The 21538-nt window shown below is 38.0% G+C and overlaps 1 protein-coding gene across 5 annotated transcripts in view; it reads right to left on the bottom strand.

Moving 5' to 3' along the window:
- HS2ST1 (heparan sulfate 2-O-sulfotransferase 1) overlaps positions 1-21538 on the bottom strand; it is a 191959-nt gene that overhangs the window by 8855 nt on the left and 161566 nt on the right. For all 5 annotated transcript variants that reach the window (XM_012175327.5, XM_004002165.6, XM_060411449.1 and 2 more), the window contains 3 exons: positions 10419-10557; positions 3044-3141; positions 515-672 (listed from right to left, as the gene is read on the bottom strand). In XM_012175327.5, the coding sequence (XP_012030717.1) occupies positions 515-672; positions 3044-3141; positions 10419-10557 (395 nt within the window). The remainder of the gene's footprint in view (positions 1-514; positions 673-3043; positions 3142-10418; positions 10558-21538) is intronic.

Here is a 21538-nt window from a genome sequence, read left to right as displayed (position 1 = left end):
CTCTGTATATTACCAAAGAATATGGGAAAAAAAATCAGGATTAGACTGGACTAGCACAGTCACCTTCAGATTTTTAATACCACCAAGGCTACTGAAAGATACTTTTAGGAGCATTATAACAGACAAGAGCACAGGTTCATTACCAACATGATTCAGTCTTCCGATCCTGCCCCTACCTAAATGGCACCAGACACGTCTAAAGGGTGGAATGCACGGCCATCATTACTGAGTATCACACAATTTCTAAGGCTGGCACTATAGTCTGTATTTTTCCACTATACCCACAATGCCGTTTAATTATCATCTCATGCACATTTATTCCTTCAAAAGATATTTAGTGAACACCATCTGTGTGCCATGTATTGTTCTGTATTGAAAATGGTGAGGAGAAATGGACAATATACCTGCCTTTCTGGAGTTTTACTCAACAGATTTCAAATAATACATATTTTGCAAGTGGCAAAGTTAAAGTCAGCTTAAAAAAAAACAAAAACCAAACCCATCCTTTATATACCTGTACGATAGAGTTCTGCAGCACCCCTGAAGAACCGGGGTAGAGCTGCCTCCAGTAACATGATAAAATCTTCAAGCTCTTCAGTAACTCCCACCAGAAAGTACTCATTAATCAGGTTATACTTGGCTTGATCCATGGCCCACCTGCTTCCCACATTCCTAAAACCAAAGAAAAAGAATAAAAAACCTGGTTGTAAAATCTGCTAAGTATTTTTGATGACTTTGACACTGTATATTATGGCAAAAACAGATAAACATGTGTTCATTCAAAGCCTTAATGCCCTTTTATTAATGTCCTTCGGGAGGTACACCTGTTCTTAATTTCCTTTGTCTCTGTCTCCAATTTCTGCTGAACCATGCAGGGCTAATTCAAATTTTACTAGGCGACACAATATGAACAGTTAAAAAATATGTATATTTATGTGTCCTCCTATCTGATTTAGGTATGAGTGCATCTAATCTTTGTTTACAGTTGACGCTTGGACAACACGGGTTTGACCTGCACAGGTTCACTTATATGCAAATATCTTTCAATAGTAGATATTGTAATACCACATGAACCATGGTTGGTTGAATTTGCAGATCTAAGGAATCATGAATACAAAAGGCCAACTGTAAGTTATACTGGAATTAACCCCTGCCTTGCTCAAGGGTCAACTGTACTCTAAACTTCACTCATTTTAAGAGCTCTCTAGGAAGGTCTAAGCAATTTTGTGTAGTGGTTATCTTCATTTAATTTATGAATTTATGTTTTCTTAAGAAATGGCTCTGCTACGGATCTTTTAATTTTTACATTGTCAGCTACTGACTGTTAATAGCAATTTGGCCCTAAATAAACTATGCCTTTGGATTATTTTCAGCATTGACATTTCCTAATCCTGATTCCAAGCTCTGCCTTTAAGTAGTATGATATTGAGCAAGTGTCTTTCACCCTTCTAAACTTGTTTTCTCAGCCATTAAAAAGCTGGGGTGGGGACTTCTCTGGTGATCCAGTGGATAAGACTCCACATTTCCACTGCAGGGGGCACAGATTTGATCCCTGGTTGGGAAACTAAGATTCTCCAAGCCACAGGATACAGCCAGGAAAAAAAACCAACAAAAATATACTAACACTTGTGAATTCCCTTGAGGTCCAGCTAGGACTCTGTTCCTTCTCTGCTCAGGGCAAAGGTTTAATCCCTGGTTGTGGAACTAAGATTCCACACTGCATGGCTAAGGGACTGTGGCTGGTTGGAGAAGTAAACAAGTTGATTTCTAAGGTCCCTAAAGAAGTTCAATTAAAATCTCAGTAACACCCAACAGAAAAATATATTATTGTTCTAAGGTGGGGGTGGCAAGCTTTTCCTATGAAGAGCCAGAGAGTAAAGCCCAAGATGGCTGCACAGGCCATATGGTCTTGGTCACAATTACCTAATTCTGCTTCTGCAGTGTGAAAACAGCCACAGACAATAAACAAATAGATATGGTTGTCTTTCAAAAAAACTATTTATAAAAACAGGTACTGGGCCAAATTTGGTGTCCAGGTTGTAATTTACTGATTCCTGTTGTAAGGAAATGATTAAAAATTGAGAAGACATTCTTTCGAAGCATCCAAGTCTTCTTATATTATTATGGTTGACCTTTGAACAAGAGGGTTTATGGGTGCCAATCAGACCCGATCCCCCACTCCCCAGTTGAAAGTCTGTGTATAACTTACAGTCAGCCCTCCATATCCCCAGCTTTATATGTAAGGATTCAGTAGTGCAGGACTACAGATCATGCACTACTGTAACACATATTAAAAAAAAAAAAATCTGTGCTTAAGTGGGCCCTCAAAGTTCAAACTTGTGTTGTTCAAAGGGTCAACTCTATTATGTGTTGATATTGAGTAAGACCTTCAGGTTCACACTGACCGAACGCTACATTTCAAACGATGATGGAAAGAACAGAAGGCATTCCTTGCGTCTCTCATGGTTTTAAGGAAGACACTAACTGCATGTGTTTCTTGTTTTTCTACTTTCCTATTAAAATGATGGACTGGAACAAATAAATACATACCATTATTTTTATAAACTGAAAACTCAGCACATCCTGAAGAAATAAACTCTATTAAAGATAAAACATTTTTCTTTTACCTTGGCTTCTCACAAAGTCAAATCAGTTTAACAGTAAAACCAGGTAAATAATTTACCCACTAAGCCTCTTCTTGATCTAAAATGGGTGGCTAAAACAACAAGCTTAGGAGAAAACAACGTTTATGAAAGGACTTCTGACTTCTAATTAAGAACACTGCTAGAATATAGCAATATACATAATACCAAAAATCTTTAAAAACCAGCATCTGAGAAATCATGGCAAGCATCTTATAGATGAAGAATCTTTTTAAGGTAACTAAAAAACTAGGTTATTACTTAATTACATGTTATTTTTGGTCTGGTCTTTCATGAACTTCCTTACACTGAGCCCTTGACTAATGCACGCACCTTTGTGAAATACAGATTATGGAGAAAAATAAGCAGATTATCGATTAAGGCTAACTTTATCTCCCTACCAGCATTCCGAGCTGTGGCCACAGAAGAAGGGGATTTGAAGCCAGAGCTTCTCTGGAGCACAGTCTGAGCCTCCCTCGGCTACACATTCATCAAAGGTCTGGAAAAAATACAGAGCAGAACATGTGAGCCATCAATTATCTTAATGTGGTAAGTTATTAAATCAATGGCAGCAGAGCTGGATGAGATAGTGACTTAAAGTGATAGGTTACAAAACATACTTGAGACACTGAGCAAAGTTAAATATGGCTTTTCTCATATTTTTGTTTCACACCAATGTTTCTAAGAATTCTTTTACCATAAGAATGGAACATCCTCAGATAACAACTTGTCCTTGAAATTAAGTACTGGTTTATGTTGAATCTGTGTATTTATATTTTCTATCCCCTTACCAAAGAAAATTAAATAAGCCTCAAGATACTCTTCAGGAAATAATTATTTGAAAATAATATAAAGTAGAACTACACTTAAGTCTTTCCCTCTTTCCTCATTAAAACGAACAAAAACATCATTGTACAAGCAAAAGTGACCCCAGGTACTTAACGACTGATATGGCCCCCTCTCCAAATGCATCTGACTCAATTAATTAAAGGGCTTCCCAAAACGCAAAAGATGTGGGTTTGATCTCTGGGTCAGGAAGATCCCTTGGGGTAAGAAATGGCAACCCACTCTAGTATTCTTGCCTGGACAAGAGGAGCTTGGTGGGCTACAGTCCAGGTGGTTGCAAAGAGCTGGACATGACTGAGCACACATACAAACTAATGAAAAGGGAAAGAGACTCATGGGTTATGGGTCTAAAATTAAATCAGCTTCACTTTCTTGAGAACTTACTACTATCTGTCACAGGCATTTTTATAGTAGGCTTTATCTATCTGAAATGATATTACGATGCCAAACTTAGGAGCTCAGGCTGTTGCAGTAGTCGTCTATAAATACCACCTGTTACTTCTGAGGAGTATGAAAGAGTAGAAAGAGAATGCGTCCAGAGTCCAGACTTCTGAGTTTCTAGAACCAGCTTTGACCTTATCTTGAGTAAGTCATTACGGCCTCTAAACCTCACTTTCTAATACATTTCATATAAAGTTAGATAAACTCAAAGGTCCCTTTCAACCAAAACTCTATTGAGAATAGGACGCCAAATCCTTAGATCTGACTATGAATAGAGAAATAGTGGGATAATTATCTTTATTCTGGCAACATTTAAGAGGCAACAGCAAACTACAGTCCGCAATTGACTTGCCCATTTCTTTTACAGATGGCCTTTACCATGATATAGGAAAAAGTTTTATGACTTGGGCTTGAATTTTGAGCCAGAAAACTTAAGTTTTGTGTTCGTCTCCTCATCTAAAAACCAAGGACATAGTCTTATTTTGAAGAAGAAATAAAATGATGGATGTAAAACAATCTACCACAAAGACTGGCTGGCTCATTATAACCATTCAATAAATGGGATGTATCCATGTCTGTCTGTCTCTCTCCCCACCTGTCCTCCCTAACAGTCAAATACAATGCTTTATTGGTTCTTATTCTCCTTGACCTCCATAGCATTTGTCTATTTCTTTGAACACTGCCCTTTTGGGTTTTTTGTTGCTTCTCTGTACCTTTCTGAAAGAACTATCATTATCTTCTTTTAAGGCATGTTTTGGTCCTTTACCAAGTATGGAAATTCAGATGTCTTTTCTTACCCACACCCTTCCTTAGCTTATTCACACTTCCTTGGAATACTTTATGATTTCCAGGCAGAAGCTTTCCAAATCTGTACCCCTAGATGAATCACTTGTTACGTACTTTCTGATACCTAGTGTGCCTTTTCATTGAGTTTCCAGTATTACCTCATATTTTGTATTTCTGGCAATACGACAACATTGCCCCTTGTAATTCAGACTCAAGATCTCAGAACATTTCTTAATTTTTCCTCTACTTCACTTAACTTCCTTGAGGTAATGTCTTTCCATCTTTTTTTTTCCCCCCAATCATACTTTCATCAGGATCTCACAATGCCATTTCTCCATCCTTACAATCACTTTCTAATCAGGTTCTGTTTCCTCTCTTCCTTCAATCTGCTCTTAGACCACCAGACAGTCTAAGTAGTCCCTTTTACATCTTCTACTCAGAAAACATCAACAGCTTCTAATATATTCAAAGAAAGAAGACACAAACTCCTTATCCTGGCTTTAAAGAGTGCTTCATACTCTGACTTCAATGTGCTAGTCTTATCTCTATGTATAACTTCTTTACCAGATTAACCTGTTCTACAATTTCTCAAGCAAGTCATATGTTCCTGCAGATCTATATATGTTTGCTAAATACATTTTCTTCCTCTGAAAGTGCTTTCCTCTACTAATCTAATATACAAGACGCTATCTTTCCAATGACTACTCTGGCCTCAGGTCACTCATTCTTTTAAACTCATGTAAATTAATTATATACTGCCTTGTAACAGGATCAACTATTAGGATCAGGTATGTATATCTATATAGACATCTTTATCTAAAGAACTTGTTTCATGTACTTTGAAAAAAAAATATTATGTTCACTCTTCCAAACTACAGAAAAAGTTCCTGGAGGGATCATGCACTATGGATTTGTGTCCTCCACAGCATACAATATATTGTTACACTAGTTGTTTGCACAATCAATATTTGTAAATGGCTGGGGAAGACTGCACTTCGGAGATTTTGCATGAGGTTTAAAGGCACAATTCTGGTTGAGATGAAGACAGGGGTGGTAACATTTTTTCATGAAGCATTTTGGCGGTTCCTTAAAGTTCTCCAAAATTATCTTAGGATTTCCCTTCCCCCATACACACACACACACACACACACACACACACACACACACATCACTCTATTCTTTTAAATGAAAACATCTCAGTTTTATACTTAAGACTCAATCAACCCCATTTCCATGGCCATTATATTATTTCTGAAATTTACCAGATGGTCTATTTAAATTTGCTGGTCTAAGTCACTTTCTAAAAAGTGGTTTTATTATCCTTTATGCCAACTTGTAGCTCATAAAAACAAAACCTATGTATCTATCTCTACCATGTTCCAGGTTCCAATAAACCAAGTGGTGATATATCAGAAGGTTTCTGATTCCATGCCTATTCAATTTTAAATGAATCCCAAATCATTGTATGGTGCCTCTGAAACTCAGAAGAGGTGGTCTGCTTCATTATACCTCTGTCTGAATAGTCTCAGATAAAAAAAAGAAATGAATTACTAAGGTGATTGTGGGTGAACTCACAAACTGTACTACCATTTTGTGTGTGTAAAATTCAAAGACATTAGAAAGATTTTATTTAAATGTAATAAATTAGGGTATTAAAAGAGGTTGCAGTATTAAAAGTTTCCAGAGAGTCACTATATAGACAAAATTTGGGAATTTAAATATCCACTGTTGGAATCAAAACTGATTAATGAGTAAGCATGTGGGACTGCTATTTTAATCCAAGTTCTCAAGTTAGCCAACTCCTACTTCCTGTGTTCTAAACTGCTGAAAGTATTTGTTTTTCAGACAAAGCAAATGTGCTGATAATCTTCAAGTTTACTTTTGGCCAGTAGCTTAAAATCTGCTAAAAAGTTTCCCTTGTGGCTCAGCTGGTAAAGCGTCTGCCTACAATGCAGGAGACCCAGGTTCAATCCCTGGATCAGGAAGATCTCCTGGAGAAGGCAATGGCAACCCACTCCAGTACTCTTGCCTGGAAAATCCCATGGACGGAGGAGCCTGGTAGGCTATAGTCCATGGGGTTGCAAAGAGTTGGACATGACTGAGCGACTTCACTTCACTTCACTTCATTTTAAAATCTGCTAGCCAACTCTGGGAGACAGATTTACCACCAAAATCCATTCTTCCCTTCTTTCAGTCACAATGTTTAGCTTCTCCTACAGTTAGGTGTGGCCATAGGACTAAGTTTTCCCAGTCAGCTGGGGGCACAAGTAATGTGAGCAAGTTCTGGGTCACTTAGTTAAAGGAAACTGGTGGGCCTCTACTTTCCTCCTTCCCACAAGCTAGAAGGCAGATGCTGTGGTGACCCCCAATTTAACCAAGCACATAAGGGCAAACCCCTGAAGGGCAGTAGAGTAAACAATATGGCAGGAACCTTACTCCTTGAATGACAGTGCAGAGCTAAGCTGCTCTAAGATCCTGGGCCCCTCACCTTTAGGCTTTATGTATGACAGAAAAAAAATCTATCTAAACATCTGAATTTCTTTGTTTTAAAAGCTTAGCATTTACCCTAATTCACCTACCACACATTTTATTAGACAATATAAAAGTGGAAAAATAGTTTGGGTTTTGCCTCCTTTATAGTTCCTTCTTATCATTTGGCAGAGGTGTTTCATTCCTACCAACTTAAAAGAAACAACACAAAGAAGGCCAATAACAAGGAAGATATATGAAAAAATTAACTATAAACAATCAGAAATTGGTGAACATACATGAGTGTGCTAGATCTTAGTGTACAACACAAGTCCTATTTCTTTTATCATTTATAACCAGGTGTCAAATCCACATTCCCTGCACTGGAAGCAGAGCCTTAACCACTGGATTGCAAGGGAAGTCCCTCTGCTATTTCTTTATAGATATGTGATGAAAAAAGTAAACCAAGTGAGAGAAATCAAGTTAACACAACTCAAAACCATCTTTACTATGTAAAACGTGAGTGAATCCGCCGAGGTCTTAATCAAGATGAACTGCGCCACCAACTCCAACAGTGACGCTAGCCCTTGGGCTTCTCTACTCACATCACATCACAGAAGTTGACAGTCACTCAAATGCTGCCCACCAGAATCTTCCCATTGGTTTGCTAACATCTATCAGCCTCCTCCTAAACATTTGGGCCACATTTCAGAAATGAAATTTTCTATATATAAATGTTTTACTCCAATAAAACTTCAAGGTCTTAAAATACAAAATAAAAACAAACAAATGAAATAAAACCACTCTAGTCCAGATCTCTTCCTCTCCCACAAAACTCAGTTCAGCCTACTAGAGAAACAAAGTTATAATCACCGTCTTCACTTAAGCAACTAGATTATTTAGATTGTTAGCTTCAATATTTAATTCCTATAATTGAAGGTCAATAATTAAACAAAATTTGATGCTTGGTAGTGATGCCATTTACATTCAAACCCTTTTCTACAAATATCTTGCTTCACATTTTCTACAGAAAATTGGAAGTTGAGAGTGAGCTCCCCCTTGACTTCTGCTTAGATAAAAGCCTAGCTGCATCTGGAGGCCCTACTGCTCTAATATTTAAAATGTATGGAGAAGCAACAGCAACTACCACATAAAAGTATTGCATGGACCGCCTGAAATGATACATGGTATGTGGCTTAAAAAAGAGCTTGATATACAATAAGCACTCAATAGATGTGAGCTATTATTGTTGGCTGTATTAAGTAGTATTATTACCTAATTCCCCAAATGAAATAGGATAGCAACCACAAAACCATGGTATCCAGAGCTGACATGACAAATGGTGGATGTAGGAACCTATGTGACCGTGAATCTTTTCCTTACCAACATTAACACTCCTTTAGTTGAAGGAGGGAGATGGATACTGACAATTACTGAGTAAGAGCTAGTATAAATGATGGGGCTAAAATTAAAAAAAAGAAATGAAGCAGTTGGCATTGAAGTGAATTTAGAAATAACTACTGATAAATTTTGAAGTACTAGGTCACAAAAGAGTTATATTACTAGAGTTTACAAAATTGTACAGGCTTTCCCTAGTAACATAAGTATATATATTTTCTAGAAGATTAAATAATAGTAAGAGATTTTTTTTTTTTCAGTGTCCACTGGAAAAAAAGGGTACTGTTTGGATAAGTACCTTCTGGCTAAAGCTTTGAGACCAAGGAAAGAAATAGCAAATTCTAAAAAAAGAAAAGGTAAATATAAAACAAAAAAATTCCACTGCCTTCTTATGCAACAGAGGGCACTGCTAACTTAGGAAAACATTAATTGTTGGATGTTAATTACTATAATACATCAAGTATCGCGCATCACTGCTATGCAACACTAGGTTTAAAAGGTGCAGAATTCCCTCACTGAGCCACTTGCTAAGTGTTTAGAGACGACCTAAGCACCATAGTAGATGTGGTGTCAACAAAGGTGAATGAAGTATAGTCTCTGCTTCTGGAAGTTCACAGCATTTTGGAGAAGACATATATGTAAACGAATAATTCAAGTACCACAAAATAAATATGTAAAAAATAGCGACATGAATGGAGTGCTCTGCTGCTGCTGCTAAGTCGCTTCAGTCGTGTCTGACTCTGTGTGACCCCACAGATGGCAGCCCACCAGGCTCCGCCGTCCCTGGGATCCTCCAGGCAAGAACCCTGGAGTGGGTTGCCATTTCCTTCTCCAATGCATGAAAGTGAAAAGTGAAAGTGAAGTCGCTCAGTCGTGTCTGACTCTTAGCGACCCCATGGACTGCAGCCTACCAGGCTCCTCTGTCCACGGGATTTTCCAGGCAAGAGTACTGGAGTGGAGTGCCACTGCCTTCTCCAATGGAGTGCTCTGGGAGCTTTGAAAAGGACGTGGCTATCTGTTAGAAAAGACTTTATGAAAGAGGTTACACTTGAGCTGGATCTTAAAGGTGGACAAAGAGTTTTCCAGACTGAAGGAGAGACATTCTAAACACAGGGAATGAAACGTGTGCAAAAAGTATAAAAGGATTAATACATATTGGAGGAATGTGACATTTCACGCTGAGGCACTGGGCGCTTCAGGGGAGAAAATGAGGCAGGAGAGGGTGGTTGCAGCCTCTGTCAGACTGCATCTCCCATGTGTTGGGCGACCCTGTGAGCAGGGTGGTCCCAACAAAGGTGTTCCACCAAAAAAGTGACAGAGTTTGGTTTCTTAGGAAAGCAAGTCTGGGGCTGCTCTGGAGGATTCACTTCAATAGAAGACAACTCAAATCTGAACCTGATAAGTAAGAACTCTGTTGAGCTATAGTTTTCATCTTGCCTGAAAAAAATAGCTGTTTTAGCAAAACAGGGTCCCCAAACAGATGAACACAAATCAGTGTCAACTTCTAACATCAAGATTTAGAGAATCAAAGTATGTATCAAATATGTCATATTCATGAATAGCTATAGTAAGCTCACAGAAAACTGTTAATAGGACTATAATAAAACAAATATTCAGCCCTGAAACAAAGGTAAAATACTTTCTAAAAGGACAAAATATACACTCCAAAATAGTTTTATTTTTGCTTCTTCATACTTTTTTTGGTTCTTTTGAAATGTTCCACAATAAGCAAGTAATATATTTACAATTACTAATAAATTTCAAAAGCATTCACTGTTCATTGCATGCAATTCATAAACAATTATCTTTATAAAAATTCTGAAGCTAAAATACTACCTTTTTGTCTCCTTGTTTTCGTCTTCTTAATCCTGGTCTATAATCATCTCCAAATCTCAGAAAGTAATAGTAAGAAACTAGCCTCTCAATAGGATCCCTTATGACATTAATGTAAATAGGCTTTTTCTTCACTCCAAATCTGAAACAGAATAAAATTTAAATGGTGAAATCAACACTTTCATTCTGTCTGGGATGTCCTGAAATTATAAGTTTGAGGTATTAATTCTGTATGGAAAAAATATGAAATAATTTAAATAGAGTATGTGGAGATTCAGAAATATTTCATGACTATTTATACTACAATAAAGTAGTAAGAATTTTAAAATTACAAATGAAGATACAGGAGATGGGAGACAATTGAATGACAAATAGTCTTAAATTTTATTAGCAAGAATTACGTAAAACATTTCAATTTTATATAGCAGTGAGTTCTCATTTCTGGCCCACCAAACTAGGTAACTGTTATTTATGGACACAGCAGAAATCCATACAAGTGACCATTTGAGCTTACCCTCTGTGGTGCTAATTTTAAAAACTAGATAGAAGTGAAAGACATTAGGTCCTCAGCATTATTCATTCCTTAGGGAATGAAGAGAGTTGATGGAACACAGAGGATGTTTACTTTAGCATTCCTTGTAGACCCTAGAATTGTCTCGCTGGTTCCTGTTCTCATATCCTCACTTATCTCAACCTTGAACTTCAGTGTTACCGCAACTCTCCACTTTCCTTTATTCTTCATTTTTTAACACAATTACCAAGTTCTTCTGACTTTTCTTTTGCAGGTTTTCCACAGATTTGATCACTTTCTTTCCTGTCACAACTGCCCTCTTCGCAGGCCTCTTGCTCAGAGTACTGCGATAATTGGTGGCTTTGTAACTAATAATAATAGTTAGTTTTCTTGCATCCAATCTCTCTCCCTTTCAATTTACCTTCATGCCAATTTTCAACTGATATTTCCTAAAACACCACTGATTAGATCATTCTCCTTAGGAACCTGAGATACCACTGTTTATGTTGACATCAAACCCAAACTCCTTTGCTTGGTTGTTAACATCTGCTTGCCTTATGTCTTGGGACCCACCTTATTGATCCAACTTTATTTTCAACTCTCCACAAATAAGAAATCATCTATCAGTTATAATTAGGTCCACCTCTTCTCAGTTCAATTCAGTTCAGGCGCTCAGTCGTGTCCGACTCTTTGCGACCCCATGAATCGCAGCCACCAGGCCTCCCTGTCCATCACCAACTCCCGGAGTTCACTCAGACTCACGTCCATCGAGTTAGTGATGCCATCCAGCCATCTCATCCTCTGTCGCCCCCTTCTCCTCCTGCCCCCAATCCCCTCCCACCAATATATCATACTTCTAGTTCTCAATACACACCTTTGCTCATTGTCTTCCTTAACTAGAATGCTATTTGCACTTCCCTATTCTTTTTATTAATTCATTCAAAAAAGTACTTTTTTGTGTATCTAATACTTGCCAGGAACTATTTTAATATTAAGAAAACAATAATGGGGAAAAAAAAGACAAAATTCCTCGTCTTGCCAAAGTTAACATTCTACTTGGGAGAGACAGAATGTAAACTAATAAATAAGTAAATATCTTAATGGTAAAAATACTAAGGAGACAAATGATGCAGTGAAAGAGAACAGGGAGAAGGGGGACAGTACAATTTAAACTAGGGTTTTCCAGGGAGGCAGCACTATTATTGCCTTTTTTTTTGTATTTGGCTTCCCTCATAGCTAAGTCAGTAAGAATCTGCCTGCAATGCAGGAGATCCAGGTTCAATCCTGTTCCAATCCCTGGGTCAGGAAGATCCTTTGGAGAAGGAAATGGCAACCCACTCCAGTATTCTTGCCTGGAGAATCCTATGGACAGAGAAGCATGGCAGGCTGCAGTCCATGGGGTTGCAAGAATCGGACAAGACTAAACCACCACAGCACTATGATTATGTGATGGGAAGAGAGCCCCGTCGATATCTGGGAGAAAGTGTTTCAGGAAGATATAAGACTTCCAAGCAGGAAGGCCCTAAAGCAGCTAAGTGCCGGGCATTTTTGAGAATCAGCAAGGTCAAAATGGCTGAGGCAGCATCAGGAAGGGGGTCATGACAGAGCATAAGAGTGGAGAGAAGTGGGGGTGATGGTGGGGGAAGTGTAGACCACGTGGGCCTTGTAGGGCACTAGAAGCATCAGGAGGGAGCCTGAGTCAGCAGAGAAGCGTCATGATATGGAATCTAATGTACAGCATGGTAATTGTAATCAACAATCTGTGTGCATGCCCAATCCCTCACTCACGGCCAGCTCTTTGGGACTCCATGGACTTATAACTTAAATTGCCCTTCTTACTAAAATCTTTTTTTAAAGGCACCGAAAAAGCACATACCTAACCTAACCAGTTTCACATTTCCCGCTTACTTTTGCCTGTTACAATGTCTTATACACACACACAAACATTCTATAAATATTTTATACTAATTCTTAGCAAATAAGTAGTGAAAAGAGACCAGAGAAGAGAAAAAAGTAAGATGCCGAGATAGAACTTGCTTCTCTCAGCCTCTGAATTATTAACTGAACAGGACATTGCTAATTTACAAACAGGTTGGATTCTATAAGAAATGCTTTGTGTGTAAAAAGGGGTCAACTCTGTTGAATTCCAGTCCTTTTTCTCAAATAGCCATTTGTCTAAGTCATTAAAATCCTTTGTACATATGAAAATACCGAAAACTACAGAGAACTTTAGAGCCTCTTGATGAAAGTGAAAGAGCAGAGTGGAAAAGTTGGCTTAAAACTCAACATTCAAAAAACTAAGATCATGGTATCTGGTCCCATCACTTCATGCAAATAGATGGGTAAACAATGGAAACAGTGATAGACTTTATTTTCTTGGGCTCCAAAATCACTGCAGATGGTAACTGCAGCCATGAAAATTAAAAGACGCTTGCTCCTTGGAAGAAAAGCTATGACCAATCTAGACAGCATATTAAAAAGCAGACATTACATTGCCAACAAAGGTCCATTTAGTCAAAGTTACAGTTTTTCTGGAAGAATTGATGCTTTTGAACTGTGGTGTTGGAGAAGACTCTTGAGAGTCCCTTGGACTGCAAGGAGATCAAACCAGTCAATCCTAAAGGAAATCAGTCTCAGATATTCATTGGAAGGACTGATGCTGAAACTGAAACTCCAATACTTTGGCCACTGGATGTGAAGAACTGACTCATTTGAAAAGACCCTGATGCTGGGAAAGATTGAAGGTGGGAGGAAAAGGGGATGACAGAGGATGAGATAGTTGGATGGTATCACTGACTTGATGGACATGAGTTTCAGCAAGCTCTGGGAGTTGGCGATGGATAGGGAAGCCTGGTATGCTGCAGCCCATGAGGTTGCAAAGGGCTGGGCATAATTGAGTGACTGAACTGGACTGAACAGAGAACTTTTTGGTAAAACATTATTCTATTAATTTGTGAATTGGTTGATCAGAGCTTGGGGTATATTTTTTCAATGAACAACTCATAAACCTATACAATCAACAATGATACAGTAAAATTTTTCTTACAATTTTTAGAAAAGGAAACAGTATTATTGCAAATATTATGGCATTATCAAATTAGGTATCAGAGCAGAAGCTCCATAAGGGAAGAAGACTTTCTCTCTGCTTCATAGCTTTATTATTAATGTTTAGCATGATGTCAGACAGGTGTTGGATATTAGAATTAGGCGAATGAACTGTTGTGAATTGGCTACTTATAGAGGCCTTTCTGCGGAACAGTGTACTCACCAGTGAGAAGAGGGTTGGGAGGCATTAGGGATACATACCTGCTACCTTAATTGAGAGAGCCAAGAGTCTTATAACAGGAAAGGGCAGGACAGTGGTAAATGACCCCATTCTTAGATTGTGAGATTCCCTGGACACCTCCTTTATCATCTCTATTATTAGCCACTGATCCACCTGAGCTAGCTATCCCCTTGGGAATTACCTCCTCCCAGAATATCTTCTACCAATGCCTCCTCTTTTCTCCTAGTCCCTGAAATGTGGAACAGACGGTGATTCTTACCAAGTAGAAGTGAAACAGGGATATGGCATTTGACAAAATTCTTCTTGCTGTCTGGGAAATGACTTTCTGGGGCATGGCTTTAGGTGGCATTTATCTGTGTGAAACATAATTCTTAATGAGATAATCTATGTGAACTTATTCTGAAAATGGATAAGAGTTATTTTAATAAGTCAGAGTATGGGCATGTAGACATGGAAGCAAAGAATTATAACTGAAAACAGGCATGATAAAACAGCACTGGGCCATTCAGCTCAACCAGTTAGGAAACAAGTTTGTATGTTTACGTCTCTGGCCAACCAGGCAGTTTTATACCAGTGGAAACACACATTCTGTAGTTGTAGACTCAGCTTTAACCCTGGCCAGTCATCTGAGCAATTCCTCAGGAGAGCTCAGACGGAAGAGTGGAAAACTCATCTTCACTCCAGGAAACTTAACTATTATTGACCCACGAGAACGTAATCTTTCTAGGAAGAGAAGAACATATTTCGTAAGAATCTGTCATGTTAAATGATGATCAAAAGGGAAAAAATATAATCTGAGCAGCAAGTTGGTAAGAAACCTTATTCTGACTGTATTAGCATACAGTTCAGTTTCAGTTCAGTCGCTTAGTCGTGTCCGACTCTTTGCGACCCCATGAATTGAAGCACGCCAGGCCTCCCTGTTCATTACCATCTCCCAGAGTTCACTCAGACTCACGTCCATTGAGTCCGTGATGCCATCCAGCCATCTCATCCTCGGTCGTCCCCTTCTCCTCCTGCCCCCAATCCCTCCCAGCATAAGAGTCTTTTCCAATGAGTCAACTCTTCGCATGAGTTGGCCAAAGTACTGGAGTTTCAGCTTTAGCATCATTCCTTCCAAAGAAATCCCAGGGCTGATCTTCAGAATGGACTGGTTGCATCTCCTTGCAGTCCAAGGGACTCTCAAGAGTCTTCTCCAACACCACAGTTCAAAAGCATCAATTCTTCGGCGCTCAGCCTTCTTCACAGTCCAACTCTCACATCCATACATGACCACTGGGAAAACCATAGCCTTGACTAGACAGGCCTTAGTCGGCAAAGTAATGTCTCTGCTTTTAAACATTCTATCTAGGTTGGTCATAACTTTCCTTCCAAGGAGTAAGCGTCTTTTAATTTCATGGCTGCAATCACCATCTGCAGTGATTTTGGAGCCCCAAAAAATAAAGTCTGACACTGTTTCCCCATCTATTTCCCATGAAGTGATGGGACCAGATGCCATGATCTTTGTTTTCTGAATGTTGAGCTTTAAGCCAACTTTTTTGCTCTCCTCTTTCACTTTCATCAAGAGGCTTTTTATTTTTAGCTCCTCTTCACTTTCTGCCATAAGGGTGGTGTCATCTGCATATCTGAGGTTAGTGATATTTCTCCCGGAAATCCTGATTCCAGCTTGTGCTTCTCCAGCTCAGCGTTTCTCATGATGTACTCTGCATAGAAGTTAAATAAGCCGGGTGACAATATACAGCCTTGACGTACTCCTTTTCCTATTTGGAACCAGTCTGTTGTTCCACGTCCAGTTCTAACTGTTGCTTCCTGACCTGCATACAGATTTCTCAAGAGGCAGGTCAGGTGGTCTGTATTCCCATCTCTTTCAGAATTTTCCACAGTTTATTGTGATCCACACAGTCAAAGGCTTTGGCATAGTCAAGAAAGCAGAAATAGATGTTTTCTGGAACTCTCTTGCTTTTTCAATGATCCAGCAGATGTTGGCAATTTGATTTCTGGTTCCTCTGCCTTTTCTAAAACCAGCTTGAACATCAGGGAGTTCACGGTTCATGTATTGCTGAAGCCTGGCTTGGAGAATTTTGAGCATTACTTTACTAGCATGTGAGATGAGTGCAATTGTGTGGTAGTTTGAGCATTCTTTGGCATTGCCTTTCTTTAGAATTAGAATGAAAACTGACCTTTTCCAGTCCTGTGGCCATTGCTGAGTTTTCCAAATTTGCTGGCATATTGAGTGCAGCACTTTCACAGCATCATCTTTCAGGATTTGAAACAGCTCAACTGGAATTTCATCACCTCCGCTAGCTTTGTTCATAGTGATGCTTTCTAAGGCCCACTTGACTTCACATTCCAAGATGTCTGGCTCTAGATGAGTGATCACATCATCATGATTATCTGGGTCATGAAGATCTTTTTTGTACAGTTCTTCCGTGTATTCTTGCCACCTCTTCTTAATATCTTCTGCTTCTGTTAGGTCCAGACCATTTCTGTCCTTTATCGAGCCCATCTTTGTATGAAATGTTCCTTGGTATCTCTAATTTTCTTGAAGAGATCTCTAGTCTTTCCCATTCTGTTGTTTTCCTCTATTTCTTTGCACTGATTGCTGAAGAAGGCTTTCTTATTTCTTCTTGCTATTCTTGGGAACTCTGCATTCAGATGCTTCTATCTTTCCTTTTCTCCTTTGCTTTTCGCCTCTCTTCTTTTCACAGCTATTTGTAAGGCCTCTCCAGACAGCCATTTTGCTTTTTTGCATTTCTTTTCCATGGGGATGGTCTTGATCCCTGTCTCCTGTACAGTGTCACCATCCTTATTCCATAGTTCATCAGGCACTCTATCTATCAGATCTAGGCCCTTAAATCTATTTCTCACTTCCACTGTATGATCATAAGGGATTTGATTTAGGTCATACCTGAATGGTCTAGCGGTTTTCCCTACTTTCTTCAATTTGAGTCTGAATTTGGTCATAAGGAGTTCATGATCTGAGCCACAGTCAGCTCCTGGTCCTGTTTTTGTTGACTGTATAGAGCTTCTCCATCTTTGGCTGCAGAGAATATAATCAGTCTGATTTTGGTGTTGACCATCTGGTGATGTCCATGTGTAGAATACATGGTATAACAATAAGGAAGACAAACCAGGAACATTTCTTTACACCCACACTCTATATAGCCTGGACAGATGAATGAACATCAACAATAGTTAAAAGAAAAAGTGCACACTCAGAACATCTGAAAGGAACCTTGACAACTAGAAGATGAAGAAGCTGAAGGAGGGCTCAAAGAGTCTTCATGAACTTATTACACTTTGAGATTTCTGCTTCACACTAGATTTAACATTTCAAGTTAAGTAGCAGTCTCACACAAGGGACACTGATACACAGCTGATCTGCAGTTAGATGAATTCGCAGATGTGGAAACTGTAAATAACAAGGGAGGACTGTACCCATTTATTCTGGACTCTCTTATCCCTAAAGCATTCCTAGAAACCTCCAAAATCTGCTACAGTAAATTCCCATTGTCTTGTTTCAAAAATAGTGAATAACCTGTTGGTATTTATTGGTCCCACTGACAATGATATGAAGAACAAAAGATTTTTTAAATAACTATTTCTTGAAATGAGCATTCATCTATTAAAATGGGGCAATTTTTTTAAAATAGGAGGGGTGGTCTAACACTACCAAATGATAGTGAGGATACACAGCAAAATAATAAAGTCACTGGGAAAACTGCTAGCAGTGTCTTACAATCTAGCAATCTCACTTCTAGGTTTTACACAAGAGAAATGAAGACACTGTGTCCACATAAAACCTACAGCAAATGTTCTGGCAACTTTACTCATAATCAGCAAAAGCTGGAGAAAACCCAAGTATCCAGAAACTGGTGGGTGGACAGAAATTGTTCTGCCTCCATCCTTACTCCCCAGAAAGGAGCTAACCACTGACACAAGCGCCCAACTGGATGAGCATCAAAAGCAGGACACTAAGAAGCCATCCACAAAGATTTGGTGACTGGCTAGACCCATGTGGCAAAGAAAAGGGTGATTCAAAATGACTCTGAAGTTTCTTCTTTGGACGCTTTGATAAATAAAAATGGGTAAACTTCTCAAATGACAATATTGGAGGCAAAGACAGAATCCTGGGCAATTCCTGATTAGGAGTTGGGAATAAGGAGGGTCAGCACAAACTCAAAAAGGGAGAAGAAAACACCAGTAAGACATCACAGTAACTGAACAAAGTCAGAGTTTTAAGGGACTGGCTAACATGGCTCTGTGTGAGTCACAAATGAACTGTTTCTTATTACATTTTAATACTCACAACCACCCATAAAGTAGTTAATTATCCTCATTTCACAAACGGGAAACTGAAGATCTAAAGTCATGTGTCTGAGACTGCTGAGCTAGGAAGGAACTAAGGGAGATTTAACTGCAGATCTGACTACAGGGTCACAAAGAGTTTAACACAACTGAAGTGACTTGGCATGGCACGGCAGACCTGAGAGATTTCTTCTTAGCATCTACACGATTGATGTCACAGAAAGAGCTAGAATATAAGAGCAGTAAAAAGGCAACTCTCACATATTACTTAGAATGATTAAAATAATTTTGTAAATGTTTCTACAGTGTTGTGACAGCTTTGCTAAAAGATGTAGAAAGTGGTACAAACTTCAACTGGTTCAGCAGAGAAATACAAGGCAAAAGGGACAATCGCACAGAATCTATATATTATAAACTCTTGGCCTAAAATACTAACATTTTATTACTCTCTAGTGAAGCATTTAATTATTTGTTTCTTATCCTGACATACCTGCTTCTTTACTGATTCATCTCAGTTGTTGTGAAAAAGACAACTGGGGTGATACAGTGAAACCAAAATGATGATACTCATTCCTGGGGATGACCAACAAAGGCAGTACACACCTCACATGGGCCTGAATAAAACTGACTGCTGTATTTAAAAAAATGTCCAAATATCTTTCTGAGCCTGGATGATGACATATGACCCTAGGTAGCTAGATCATAAAAACAAAATTCTCAGCAGCGTCTGATCAAAACCAGCATTAGTTTCAGCTGGACATTATTCTTGATAATGGAAAATAGTCTGAAAAAGGCTTTTGAAAGATGTTTAAATATTTTTCTTTGCAAAATATGAAGAAAATCAAAGTGGGAGTAGTAGATACTGCTGATAAACGAGTGGTATGAATTTTAAACAGAGAATAATCTGAATATTTTCACTGTTTATAATGAACCAAAATGAATTGATAATTATAGGGAAAAAAGGGGGGCTTCAGTGAACTCACTGAGAATAAGAACTCCAACTTGTTCAACTTTATACTGCCTGTATGTAACCTAGGACATTTTGAAAATGTCTTAATCTATACAATTTTCTTTCCACTGGAAAATTTCTAAATTCATAATTATTTTACATTATTTTAAAATGGTTTGTCCACCAATTAAAAACAGTAATTAAACACTAAATAGAAAAATGGAAAGAAGAACTAGGAAATGTGCTTAAAAATATAAGAATAGGATTAAGAGAAAAAGGAATGAGATAAGGTTAAGACAAGACAGGACAGGAACACAACTATAACAATAAGATATTTCTGTTCTTATTCTAAAGTTCTAAACAAAACCAGATAAACATAACCAAAATATAGCTTGAGCAGATATGGGTTTAAAAATAAAATGTGCACTTCTTGTGATCAGTCTAAATTAGAAAGCACTTTTCAATTTTTATTTGTCCATCTTACTGCCTAGGTTTCCTGGGTTTGTACTCTTTTTAGTGTTTCTGCTAAGGCAATTGAAAAGCTATGTCATTACATATTTCTTTCATCGAATTTGACCACTTTTTTCTTGAAGGCAAGTATTTTAATGGACTCCACAAGGTACTACACCGGTCAGGAATACGTTTTAAAGAATAAAGTATTTTAAAAACTGGCAAGGTGATGTTTCTTTCCTCTCTTCCTTACTTGTGGTGAGTATGACAGTCAAACTAAAAATCATTTTAAAAGATACTAGTTATATCTAAAATAGTTTGTGACTATATACATCAAAATACATTTTCTCTAGTTGATTTTTTTAAGGTATTTGTTTAAAATCTTGTAAAGGTCTATCAAAATTTTTCATAATACTTTTTGCTTCCAATAAAATGAAACATATTATGAAAATATTCAAATCCTTAAATGTTCATATCAGTATTTAATACATGAGATTAATCTTTCCAAGAACTCTGTATTTTTTCAACTGTAAGAACCCTAGCATACACCAGAGTTTCATTCGAAGACTTCTGCCAAAAGCAAAAGTACTCAATATTATTGTAATAATGAAAACCTCAAGTATGAAGCCAAGCTATGTGTGGGGGGAAAAAAATCATTTACGTGAAAGGGTAACAAACATTCAATTGAAGGATAATGCAGCCCTGAGGGAATATGCATATGAATGAAGTTTATGAAATTGGTTCAGTCCCTCTGCAAAGAAAAATAATTAGTTTATTTTAAAGCTGCCTATAGAATGTTTTCAATACTGCTGCATGAATAATTTACAGAAACATGCACATCTAACTTTAAAGCTAATATTTTACCGAAAGACCCTGAGTGCTGTAGGAGGAACCAGAAACGAGAATATGCTGTTTCATGTGTGTAACATTTGGGAGATTCCTTTCAATTACTTGCTTTCCAAGAAAGTTAAGAGTTATTATCAATGTGAATCTGCAACATTTCATTCAACTGTTTTTCTTTTCAAATTTGAAAAGTTGAAATGATAGTGGGACATCAATTTAACTTTTGGATTTTACACAGAATGCTCTTTGAAGTTGTCAAATACAAGGGGATATACTGCTCTGAAGTCATGACTGCTAAAGAAATGACTGAGCAAACACATCTAAGATTAAATAATTTAAAAGTAGGGGACCTCCCTGGCAGTCCAGTGGCTACGACTTTGCCTTCGAATGTGGGTTCAGTCCCTTATCTGGAAAGTAAGATTCCACGCGCTTCGCAGCCAAAAAAATAAAACAGATGCAATACTCTAACAAGTTCAATAAAAACATTAAAACTGGTCCACCTAACAAAAAATAATATTTAAAAACATTTTTAATGTTTTTGGAATAGTTTTATTAGGGGATAGATTTGCATTTGAGGTTTTCCAACAATAATAACTCTATGTGCTACAAAAAAATATTTAAATAGATTCACCAAACTATACATATTTAGAATATTCCTTTTAATCAGTCTTCTGATTAGTACTTACTGTGGCACAAACTCTAGGGGGAGGCACATAGTGCTTGGATACTGTACAAAGGCCTATACTTTATTAACTTTTCTGGAAAGAGTTATGACAGGA

Source organism: Ovis aries, chromosome 1, assembly GCF_016772045.2.
Source record: "Ovis aries strain OAR_USU_Benz2616 breed Rambouillet chromosome 1, ARS-UI_Ramb_v3.0, whole genome shotgun sequence".
Taxonomy (NCBI): Eukaryota; Metazoa; Chordata; class Mammalia; order Artiodactyla; family Bovidae; genus Ovis; species Ovis aries.
This window is presented reverse-complemented; position numbering and strand designations above follow the sequence as displayed.